General features: G+C 39.7%; 1 protein-coding gene across 2 annotated transcripts in view; it reads right to left on the bottom strand.

Annotated features, from left to right (window-relative positions):
- Positions 1-12352, bottom strand: part of ERP44 (endoplasmic reticulum protein 44) — a 53166-nt gene that overhangs the window by 2166 nt on the left and 38648 nt on the right. For both annotated transcript variants that reach the window (XM_065052956.1, XM_065052957.1), the window contains 5 exons: positions 11156-11213; positions 9644-9760; positions 5907-6018; positions 5305-5446; positions 2078-2180 (listed from right to left, as the gene is read on the bottom strand). In XM_065052956.1, the coding sequence (XP_064909028.1) occupies positions 2078-2180; positions 5305-5446; positions 5907-6018; positions 9644-9760; positions 11156-11213 (532 nt within the window). The remainder of the gene's footprint in view (positions 1-2077; positions 2181-5304; positions 5447-5906; positions 6019-9643; positions 9761-11155; positions 11214-12352) is intronic.

Genomic DNA, 12352 nt, shown 5'->3' with positions numbered 1-12352 from the left:
GAATGCAAACTGACAAATGCAGCCTGTGGCCACTATTAATGCTGCTTCTTAATTGCATTAATAAAAGTAATAAGCTCTATTACCACTTATCAATCTTCTGTTGATGTTCTAACAAACTGCCTCCTGCTTGGATTGGTGATTACAAGTGAATATGTTAAACATTCAAGCAATTGATGTTTGCCCTCAGAAGAACCCTTTCATAGTGTGTTGTGATGGAAACAATACCTCTATCATTGGTTTTTGCACTGAAATCACATGGGAACATAAGAGCAGCTCTATGAGCTCAGAACAGTCTATCTGGCCCAAGGTCTTCTGTTTCAGTGGAGAAAATATGTATTCTTACACATGCAAGGGTTCTGAGGGGGCTGGCAGAGGTGCTCACCAAGCCACTTTCCATCATTTACCAGCAGTCCTGGCCGACTGGGGAGGTCCCAGTTGACTGGAAGTTGGCAAATGTGACACCTTTGACAAGAAGGGCTGGAAGGAGGATCCAGGGAACCACAGGTCTAACCTTGGTACTGGGGAAGATTATGGAGCAGATCATCTTGAATGCCATCACATAGCATATACGGGACAACCAGGTGATCAGGCCCAGTCAGTATGGGTTTATGAAAGACAGGTCCTGCTGGACCAACCTGATCTCCTTGTATGACAAGGTGACCCAACTACTGCATGAGGGAAAGGCTGTGGATGGTGTCTACCTGGACTTTAGTAAAGCCTTAGACACTGTTTCCCACAGCATTCTTCTGGAAAAACTGGCTGCTCATGGCTTGGATGGACATACTCTTGCTGGGGAAAAAAAATGGCAGGATGGCCGGGCCCAAAGAATTGTGGGGAACTGAGTCAAATCCAGTTGGTGGCCAGTCATGCGTGGTGTTCCCCAGGGCTCAGTATTGTGGCCAGTTCTGTTTAATCTCTTTATCAATGATCTGGATGAGGGGATCAAGTGCACCCTCAGTAAGTTTGCAGATGACACCAACCTAGGTGGCAGTGTTGATCTGCTGGAGGGTAGGAAGGCCATACAGAGGGATCTGGACCAGCTGGATCACTGAGCTGAGGCCAGTTGTATGAGGTTTAACAAGGCCAAGTGCCGGGTCCTGCACTTGGGTCACAACAACCCCAGGTAGCGCTACAGGCTCAGGGAAGAGTGGCTGGAAAGCTGCCTGGTGGAAAAGGACCAGGGGGTGTTGATTAACAGCGGCTGAACATGAGCCAGCAGTGTGCCCAGGTGGCCAAAAAGGCCAACAGCATCCTGGCTTGTATCAGGAATACTGTGGCCAGAAGGACTAGAGAAGTGATTGTGCCACTGTACTCAGCACTGGTGAGGCTGCACCTCAAATCCTGTGTTCAGTTTTGGGCCCCTCACTACAAGAAAGACATTGAGGTGCTGGAGAGAGTTCAGAGAAGGGCAACGAAGCTGGTGATGGGTCTGGAGCACAAGTCTGATGAGGAGCGGCTGAGGGAACTGGGGCTGTTTGGCCTGGAGAAAAGGAGGCTGAGGGGAGACCTGATCGCTGTCTACAACTGCCTGAAAGGAGGTTGTAGCGTGGAAGGGGTTGCTCTCTTCTCCCAAGAAGTGACAGGATGAGGGAAAATGGCCTCAAGTTGCACCAAGGGAGGTTTAGATTGGATATGAGGAAAAATGTCCTAACAAGAAAAGGTTGTCAGGCACTGGGCCAGGCTGCTCAGGGAAGTAGTTGAGTTGTCACCCCTGGAGGTGTTTAAGAGATGCGTAGATGAGGTTCTTAAGGACGTGGTTTAGTGGTGGACTTGGCAGTGTTAAGTTAATGGTTGGACTCTGATCTTAGAGGTCTTTTCCAACCAAAATGACTTAATGATTCTTTCCTTACTCAAAGCAAACAGGTACCATATTTCCCCCTAATGCTCTCCCTGCCTTTATCCAAACAAAGTTAAAGGAAGAGTTTCTTTTATGCTTATGTTATGCTTCTATAAACAGATTTATCTTTTCAGAGACTAAAGTTAAAAGTACACTCATGTTAGAAAGTATAGTTCTGACAAGCAGTAAAAAAAGGTCTTTATTAAATGGCCAAATTAAATATACTTGTTGTAACCTTACCTGACCAGGTGCTACATCAGTTGGATCAGGGCCATGATGAAACTCTCTGTGCAATTTTCCAGAATGCAAGTCTAGTACAAATTGCTTCAGTTTACCTGGGACTCTGGAACAAATCCAACAGAAAGACCCACATGTTTAAGTTAAGTCCAAACACACAAGAGTTAAAGTGCACTGTTCAGAGTAGCCAATTTCTGTTTATCTGGCACACTATGTCTACTTTTAGGTGATTAATAGAGGACAGGAAGCCAAATGGTTTGTTAAGGTATCCTACCAGCTTCTTTTTCTTCCCACTGTCTCTTGAGAACACAGCAAGTATTTCATCTTTTCAATAACTCCCACAGAGCTGTACTAGCCGATAACTTCATTGTATAGTCACTGCAGCTCCCCACTAACCATAATGTAAGAGGGAACAGCAGGTTCCAAATGCACAGTTTACAGATACAAATGACAGTTGGGTAGCAGTATTGACAAAACATCTTTGAAAGGCTCTCTAGTGCCTGAGCAATTGCATATACGCTAGAGATAAGCACTAAGAGGATATCAATGTAAATCTAATCTGAGATCATCTACTGTCACCCACAGCAAACGTGCTAAACTACAGCATCCAATTTTATTTGTGAAATGTCAAATAGACTAAAGAGCTTAAAATGAAGAGTTGTTGTAGTAAGTATCCAAGATAAAAAAACGATAACGTGAGCACTATGCATGCAATCAAAAGGTAATGTATGAATGGAGACAGGTTTTGTAGGGAGTCTTTCATCAGACCCATTATTACTTTTAGGAAAGAGGGGCAAAGTCTGGGCAGACGGGCCATCCGCAGTGTTTCAGATCATCAGAAAACTCTATGGATAAAACATATTATAGCATGACATAGTCAGAGGGTATCACTACAGCAGCGCCTGTAACTAATCAGTATTACAGTGGTACTTGGAGGTGTCTCTCCCCTTCCCAGGTAAGATCAGGAATTAGTACTGATGGAGAGAAGGGGGTTCACTCCAGCCTGGTTGCAGGGACAGAATCACTGCTCCCTGCTTTCCCTTGGGCTCCTGCCCTGGCCCAGGTCAGGCAACCCTGCTGGAGACATCCCCCTCCAGCCTCTCCTCTCCTCTCCTAACCCAGCAAGGGCATTTGGTGCCTACAGCCTCTTGATGCTCAGCCAGTTCTCACTGAGAAGCTACAAACTCATCTGTTGAACACTCCCTGCTCTCATTTCTGACCTGGAACAGCAGGATGAATAGGGCCAGGTGGCCAAAGTATGAGGACAAAATATTGGGTGGTGGTTCCATTTGATATGAAGTGGCTATTCTCCAAAAAGATAACTCCCTAAAGAGACAGGAAATCTTTTAGTGGGCCAGCTCTGAAAGCACCATATCCAAACCATAATGGTTGGTGGCGGCACTGAGATTACAACAGACAGCCTGGGGCCAGTTTGTAAAGAGAGTCCAGAAAATGTACTAAAGTGGCAAAAATCCTTGCAGGTAGATGAAAGTCTCAGAATTAAGATTTTTACCTATAAAATCAACAAACAAAACAAAACCAAACCAAAATCCAAACCACACACAGACACGCAAAAGAATATCACCCCAGGAGCTCCAAGCTCTCCTTGTTTCCCAACTGTTTGTTACGTATTTCTAAGCATCAGCTCAATCTCCTAGAGTAAGGTTGAATAATTATTTATCGTTAAGCAACTGTCTACAATCCTGACATCTTTCTCATCTTCATTTGTATGTAACAATTGGTATACAAACACACAAGTAGCTTTAATTATTCTGATAACGTTTCACAGAAACAGAATGTGTTAAGAAACATAACGCGAAGTCTAAACTAAACATTTCTATTTCCATTTATGAGATATTAATTTATTTTAGGCCTGTTTCAAAAGTGACAATAAAAAGGGTGCTTTCAAAATGCAAATATCCCACTGTATTTTTAAAGCACTAGCATGTGCAGTGAGCTTGATCCTCCCAAGAAAATGGAACACAGGGAGAAAAATAGTCACTATCAGAGTTTCCCAAATACATAGCTTTGGATATTTGAAAACCACTATTTGAGATACATCAAACAGAGACTAAAATTTAAGAATAGGCCCGTAGAGAATGATGGGGAGAAGCTAGGTTTGAACCCTTCTTCCAAATGTGAACATTTCAGGTACAAACATGCTAAATCTGAGCTTTGAATCCTCAACTTTGACAGAAACGAAATAGCCTGAGCTTTTTAAATGGGCAAAAATTCAAGTTGCAAAGCCCAGGACTTAACAAGCGGTGTACGTGCAGGTGCCTCCTTTGAGACAAAAACTGGAGTTTAACACACAACCTCAACACTTTTGTCATGCTGAAGGACCCTGAAAAGAATATTTACACATCTTCAACTGAACCAGGGAAGACAGAACATCTGCTTCCAAGGCAGGACAACATGAAGAGATAGGATGATGTAGTGGGATATCAAAGTGGCGTTTCGCTTAAGGACCCTGATACTTCTCTCTCACATATTTCAAGAAGATAACGTGCTGATGATCAGCTATTTTCCAAGCTGCACAAGGAAAATTCTGCAAACCCACACAACAAGGATTTCTCTGCCAGCTTTCCAGGTGAAATGCAGGAAGGCTGGAATTGCACAGCAGGAAAAACCAAACCAGCAGGCTGGGAATTCTTAATGATGTGTTTTACAGTGATCATTGCATAACACAGCACTTAAACATTCCATATAGTACAGGGTGTTTCAAAAACATGGACCCAGTTTCAAAGCACTATATTTCACAATAGCAGCAACATGTTACAATGACATAACAATTTGCAAATGGTTTAATGAGTTATCAAGTTTTAGTAACCTTTTTATAAATGAGACCTAAATAAAGAGATACAGTGATTTCAAATCGGGTCTACCTTTTGAAACACTGTATTTTGAATGTTTTAAGCTAATTGATATATCTAGATCCCCACTAGAAATACCGAATGCCTAACTACTACGGAAAATAGCAAAACTTTCAATTCAAAGAAGAGCAGCATCTAAAAACTTCATGTGAGATTCCCTTCTTGCATAAAGCAATGCAACTCCATTTAAACAATGACTTCACACCAGTTCATATCACTTTAAGGCTCTGACACTGAATCAAGGCAGTGTTACCTCTTCCAGATTTCATCATCTTCCTATCACAGTAGTAATTATAATACAAGCAAGTCTTTTCCTTTGTTGTTCTCAAATTTAAAAGCCCAAAGAGGAATACTTACGACAAGTCGCTGAAGTCTGGGAAGACATACATGTGCTTAAAGCTGTCAATGGCAATAACCGGGCAGTCTGCTGGAGTCTTCTGAATGTGGAGGAGTGGGTGCCTGAATTTATCACAGTCAGCATGGAGGAAGTTTATTGTACCTTAAAATTGGGAGGAAACAAAAATCCACGTTAAGATTCTTTTCAATGATTATGATTATCTTGAAACCCTAACCACTTTCATAACTAATACAAAGGTGGAAATACTACATAAGTAGAACACTTGAAAATAGATTGAAGTGACTAACACCATCAAAATAATGGATGTTTCTTACAGTGCTTTTGGCCACTATACAAACCGAAGTTTTGTTTAATGGCCTCTCAAACTGCATTAAGCCATTTAGACAAGTAGGATTTCTGAAATAGCTACTTACTAATAAATTGCATATCTATTTTAATAATTTCCAGAGGAGTCGGTCCTCATTGTCAAAAGTACATAAAGCCCTTTGGTCTCAAGAGCTTTAAGGCTCAGACTCTGTGTGGCCTTTGCTTCCACTTGACTGAATTAGCCTGAAAACTATTATACCAGTAACAACAAGAAGTAGTAGGCGTTCCTACAAACCTTTTTCACTTATTAACTGTCGTGCAACCTCCTGTTGGAATTTCTCTAAACTCTCCAAGTCGTCTTTCATGTGGAAAAGTATGAGAAAAGGAAGGCCTTCTTCTGTCAGTTCCTGCACAGAAAACAAGCGACAAATCTCATTTCTTCCATTTCTTAAGGATGCTTTAAGTAAGTCATTGCAGTAATTTTCAAGTTCATTGAGATTTCCACTTAAAAGACAGCTGAAAGAACAGGACTAAAGATGTTAACAGCTGACCCTTCATTTAAGATACCTGAGTGACATTTTGCCATGTTTTCTTCACTTATCATATACAGCACATAAAGGATGAAGGTTTTTCATTATCAGCATTTCCAGAAGGGACACACTTGCACTGGAATACTTGCTCAAAAGAAATAGCCCAATTCTGAGAAAACACATCTTCACAGAAACAGCAATAAGGCCTGAACAGCATAGTATTAAGTGCTATGAAAAGTCAAGGGTGTATTCTAGACCCAGTCCTAGCTTGGTTCATGTAGTAAGTTGGTGTTTTCTTAGCATAAGACACTATTAAAATAAAAAAAGAAGCTAACGATGTAGCTATATCAGCTAGGATCAAGTACTGCTCTTTTGCTAGTAAGTGTGTCCTGACTGGTCATCCATATAACACTATTATTAAATTCACAGGTTAGTATATTACTAAAATTGATGAAGAAATTAAAACCTTTGTTGGACAGGCAAGCTATAGTTCCTCATAGAAATGCATTTTTGCAGCCCGAGTGCCTTTTAAAGATCTCTGTCCGTGGACAGGTAAACGTAAGAACTCCTTGAATCATTTATTTGGGATTTTTTCTTTTATTCAGAACCCAAACAAAACATGAACCACATGCATTTGCTTGCTTCCAAAGTGATTTTTAGGCACATTTGAACATTGGCTCAACTCGCTAGAGCCTGACTGAAGAAACAATAACTTCTCATCTAACGAATGCCTAGTCTTGCCTATCTTTCATTTGCACAACTGGTGCACAAGTGCTGCTATTTCTTTGATTCCAGCGTGTATCAGAATAAAAATCTATGTTTTTTGAAAAAGATCGCACTCATTCATTCTGCCACAAAATAAGAGTTTCTTCAGATATTTCTGATTTGAAGTAAGTTGAAAGAAATGCCTTCCCTAATAAGTAGGCAGGCAGCTATGTTGTGTACATGAAATGACTGTCATTTTCCCTTCAACCAAGTCTAGCAGGTAAGTTGAAACGTGGTCTTTCAACAGCAGATTGCAAAGATCATCAGAACTTCAGTGCTCTTGACAAAAACCCAAGTTTTCCAATCCATCCCTAAACCAACCACTAAACATATTTGCTCATTCTCATTTTTATGCACATGAATTCAGTTGGGTCTCAGCCTCCTCTCCTATTAGAGGATGGGGAAAATAAAGTCTGTTTTGTACCACTACAATTATGGCTCCATTTCCTCACTCACTTCAGCAGGCACATTTCCAGAGGGAGAACTCCCAAACGGAGCTTGGTGCTCTGGCTCTAAGCTCCCCTCCTGCTCACAAGCAGCTAAAAGGACAACCTCAGCAAGTCGTATTCACAAGATCAATTCACCTCCAAACAGGCTGTTAGGACAGTTGGCTTGAAAGCCTTGCCAATCTTGGCCCTAACTGGTTTCTATGAAGTACCTTCCTTCCTTTGCTTTTCTATTCCAGCTTTCATAGCACGTTTTACACACAGCAAGTGGAACAGCTGTTTCATTCGCTTTGGACTGCCCCCTCAAAAGCTACTGTCTCGTCTGGCACTGAGAACATCAAAAGATTTTTCATTAGATGCAACCTTCTAGCATGACTTCCGTACACCTTTGAGAAACTTTTTACCCTTTCAAAAACAGTTCAGCAGCATCGTTAGACCACACAGTTCATTGTATTCATGTAACACAGAGCTAAACAGACAGATTATAGGTTAAATGGTGATTTCTTCCGAATGGTATTACTGATCCCAACAGCCTTTTCATGTCAAGTACAGGGACTGTCTCTTGATGGACAGTCTTCTCAAGCTGAAGCCCTTGCTTCCGAGTTCCATTACTATGTATTTTCTAAAGGCACAGTGATGAACTTTGTTGTCTTTACCTAATTTATAGAGTATTCTAGTACCATAAACACAGCTTAACAGTCACAGCACTTCATATTTTTACCCTGTAATATTGTGGTATGCATTAAGACCCCATTTAAACACCACACAATCTCAGCAGGCAGAAGTATCTCCATTTTGACATGTTTAAATTTGTTTGGGTACTGGCAGCACTGAAATTTTAAAACAAATGTTGCTAGGCAAAATGTGACATTGGAATTGTATATCCCTGCCTAAGTAAACAGGAACTGAGGGTTAAGGGAACAACCAGAAAAACCACAACACAATGTGGTAGAAGCTGAGAGTGATGGCCCTTGGCTTCTAAGGCTCAGAATCCAGCTTCGCCCTGGGAAAAGTACACAGAAAATCTACCACACGCTTCTAAAGATGTTAACATGGGGCATCTTTTACATATTGAGTTGCAAATGAAGCACTAAAATTTGTTTAACCAACAGAACTTTCCAATAAAAGTTGGCAGGCTGGACTAGAAGATTGTGCTTACACCATTTTCTGCATCCCACCCCGTCCCTCCCTCTGTCACGTAACCTGAGGTGTCGTGCGCACTCAGAGTTACCTACGCTGCAGATTCGGGATTAAAAAAACCTTAGTGTGCAAACTGAGACTGAATCATATGACTGATTCTTTGGTTTCTGATCCAGTGTGGACAACATACTGCAGTTTGTTACAAACCTCAACAGCATTCCCAGCAGATGCTGTGGCTGTGTACAAATACTCTTTGTGAGATACCAAAGACACTTTTTCTCCTTTTGGCTATCTTACAAATAAATATATATAACGTTGGAAATAGATGGAAGAGGAGTAAGTTATCAAAGGAAACAGAAAAGCATTGAAAGAAAATAAGGATAATGAGATTTTTAAAAGCAAACTCACAAATCTGCGTTACAACTAAAAGAAGAAACCCAGCAGAAAGAGCACGTGAAGCTAAATAGATTCAGAAAGTACCAGTGTTTAAACACAGATTGACCGAAGGAAAAAGATATCACATCCAATGCTTTGGAAGCTGTTAATACGATAACGTTTTTCTACTACTAACTTTTAACATTACATTTTAAAAGCTCGTTATAACTAAAGGACAGTTCACAACTATTTTGCTCTTTCAAAGCGTCGTGGACATGCTGACATGGGTATTTTCTACCCTGACTAGAAGCATTTTTTCAAGGTCTTAACAGATGCAAAAACCACTTTAAGAACATTCATGTATAGACCTTAATTCAACATTTAGTCATAACATCTGTATAAATAATACGTACCTATTTTAGATAAATAATACAACCTACCCAAGGTGTCACACAACCATATGTACATACCACCACACACATTCTTTACACACAAGTGTCCACACTCTGCAAATCACCAGGCATTTCTTACGCAATCTCTATGTGTGATTGTAACTTCTTATTTTGGCAGTGTACGAAACTACTACCAGACTGCCTCCAGTGAATTTCAAGTCTAACCAAAAAACTCCAGAAGAAAGAAAAGACATTATTTGGCAGGTATTTTCTGCGGAAACAAAGCATGCAGAAAGTTCTTTGGCGTGGATTAGAGACCTTGAAAGAGACACTTTGGTTTTGAGAAAGAAATCCCAAAAGTAGAATGGTATAAAAAATTCTTACCTCCCCATTTTCAAATGTAATTTCTCGAACTAGTGGTACACATTTATCTTGTGTCCATGCATAAATCAAATCAAAATTGGTTAGCGAGCCTAAATATACCATATCTGGAGCATTTTCCTGTTGAAAAGAAAAATATACTCGTTGAGAAACTGCTACGTTCAAAGATTACACACCTGGCATAAAGTAACAATATATATATAAATATTGAAAGCCAATCTTATACCAATATTCAAACTTCGTGCATACAATATCTTTATTAACTATGGTAGAAAACTACCACAGGCAAATAAATATTATACACACTCATTTATGTGGGCAATTCCAATTTTTAAGACAACTTAAGAAGAACTGAAAAGATACTTTGTTTCCAAATTAGAGATGCTTCAAATAAAGGCTATTTAGACTTCTGTTGAGTTGACAAATAGTTATCTCCATACCTAAAAAAAAAAATCTATTTATATAGAAACTAAATGCAGATACAAAGCTACTTTGTGCGGACAAAGACGCACTAAAAAACCCCTCCTAATGTCCTACAGGACTTGAAGCTGTTATTTTTACATTTGCTTTGCCAAAGAGATCCAAATACATAAGTCTTCCTTTATTTGCGAGTAGTTTTAACTCAGAACTTGGTGCTGCCATCTTTTAATGTAATCATAGTATTGATTAACATGAAGTGAGGTGTCTTCGCAAGCTGGGGCCATGATGAAGCACACCTTAGTTCAGAAATGCCGTAAATTAGGTAACCGAATAAATTCTGGTTTTGCAGAAAAAGGTTTGAAAGTCCCTCCCCACTTAGTTATTGGTGGTGTGCTTGTTTTTGTTTTGTGGTTTTGTGTGTGTGTTTTTTTCTGCAAGCAACTCTCTTCATAAACTAAATTTGAGAAATAAGCAGATTTTAAGATACGTTTCTAAAAAGCCATTCTTGTAGATTTTCTTCTGTACTGAATTTTCCCTCAAGTCAAATGATGAGAGTTTATTTTACTAATTCCTTTCTTTTTTTAAAAATTAAGAGAACAGCCCTTAGCTCTTGTGGAATAAGACACACAAGACAGGCAAGTGACAGTCAGAAATACTTGTCACTTGCTTTGAAAAATATGATGTCTACCAACTTCATATTCTTAGACTTCTATAGAACACAAAGTTGATCACGTTTCTAAGAAAACAAACCAACCACAAAAAAAACCCCACCCAAACAAACAACAAAAAATCCCAATAACAACATACACCAAAACAAAAACCAAAAAACCAAACCAAACCAAAAACATTTCCGGACACTGACACTTAAAATGATGGATACAGGTTTTGTGCACTTAACTGGCAACAAGTGAGACCGATATATTTTTCACTGACTCAGAAACACTTGTTCCTATGACCCTATTTCTCACATTATTTAGGTAAGTAAAATTAAGATTTCAGATGCAGTAACACGCTGAATGTTCTGAGTACAGTCTCCGTTTGCTCATATTCACATATAATGACAATAAGCAAAATGAAATACATAGTTACACTTACCCCTGGTGGCTTGTAGATTACATTGTCTCCGCTAAATCTCTCTGCTTTTGAAACAGCCCTACAACAAACCAACCAGTAAGCATGTCTTGGTACAGACAAATAAAATAACTGAGATGTCAGAAATTCTATTTTAATTTGCTGTACTTTTATTTTTCTTTCAAAATTTGAGAATTAAAATCCTTCATCTTTAAAGTAAACTCAAAGTGACTCTACAGAAACTTGCCCCAGCGTGGTAATATGGCATTAAGGAACTCAACAAGACATGCCCCTAAGATTAGAAGTGTGGACTAAAGGCATTGAAGTGATGAATGCTAGTACAATTTTGCGTAAGAGACCATCAGAGAAAGAAGTTCATTAATTAATAAAATCATGTAAATTAAAAAAAAAAAAAGAATACCTATTCTTAAGGAAGGAAAGGCGGATACTTGTTTGCATTTATTCTTCCTCTTCTACTATTTACACTAGAAATTTACATCTTATCTCCCCTGATAAAGAAGGGCTTTGAGGTGCCCTATCGGCACAAGCACTGAAAAAATGGATTGCAAATAAGCCCACACTGTCCATTTCAACCTCAAAACAGATCTGGAGTGTACGAGACACACAATACGGTTTCTGACCACCAATGATATGGTATGTAGGTATCTGGAGAACACATGCAGCTCCTCCTTGGGATTCAGCTTACTGAGTGTCACCTTGGGAAGTTCCTCCCCTGCTTCTGGGATATCCTGTGGTTCCTTAATCTCAGTCACAACAGAACGCCCTGAAAGTTGCGAGCTTGTACCCCCCCCCCCAGTTATTATCTCTTATCCAAACAATTGGGGACAGCCATGCATCCAATACAGTAGAAAAAAATAAGGGAAGAAACCTCTCAACTAAAATAAAGCCCTTCACCACCTTCAAACACCAAAAGAGGACTCGACTCCTCTCCACCTTGTTGTTCCAACCTATTATAACTCATGCTGGCAAGCCAGCACTAACTGGTTGCATATGCCACAAAAGAGTAAAATGAGCTACTGATTTATTTTCCTTTTAGCATAGGTTAAAACAAAAGCATGTCAGCCTCTGGGAAACATTAGCGAAGTGTTCCAGCTTCTCCACTAACAGTATCTCTTCTGTGGACTCAATAAAAGTATTGGTGAAGGCTAATTAAGAGATGCAAAGGAGAGGACAAAAAAGGAAATAAAAATAATTCAGTTT

This window comes from Columba livia, chromosome 2 (genome assembly GCF_036013475.1).
Source record: "Columba livia isolate bColLiv1 breed racing homer chromosome 2, bColLiv1.pat.W.v2, whole genome shotgun sequence".
Lineage (NCBI taxonomy): Eukaryota > Metazoa > Chordata > Aves > Columbiformes > Columbidae > Columba > Columba livia.
The sequence above is the reverse complement of the archived record's forward strand: the minus strand, read 5'-3'. Positions and strand labels throughout refer to the sequence as shown.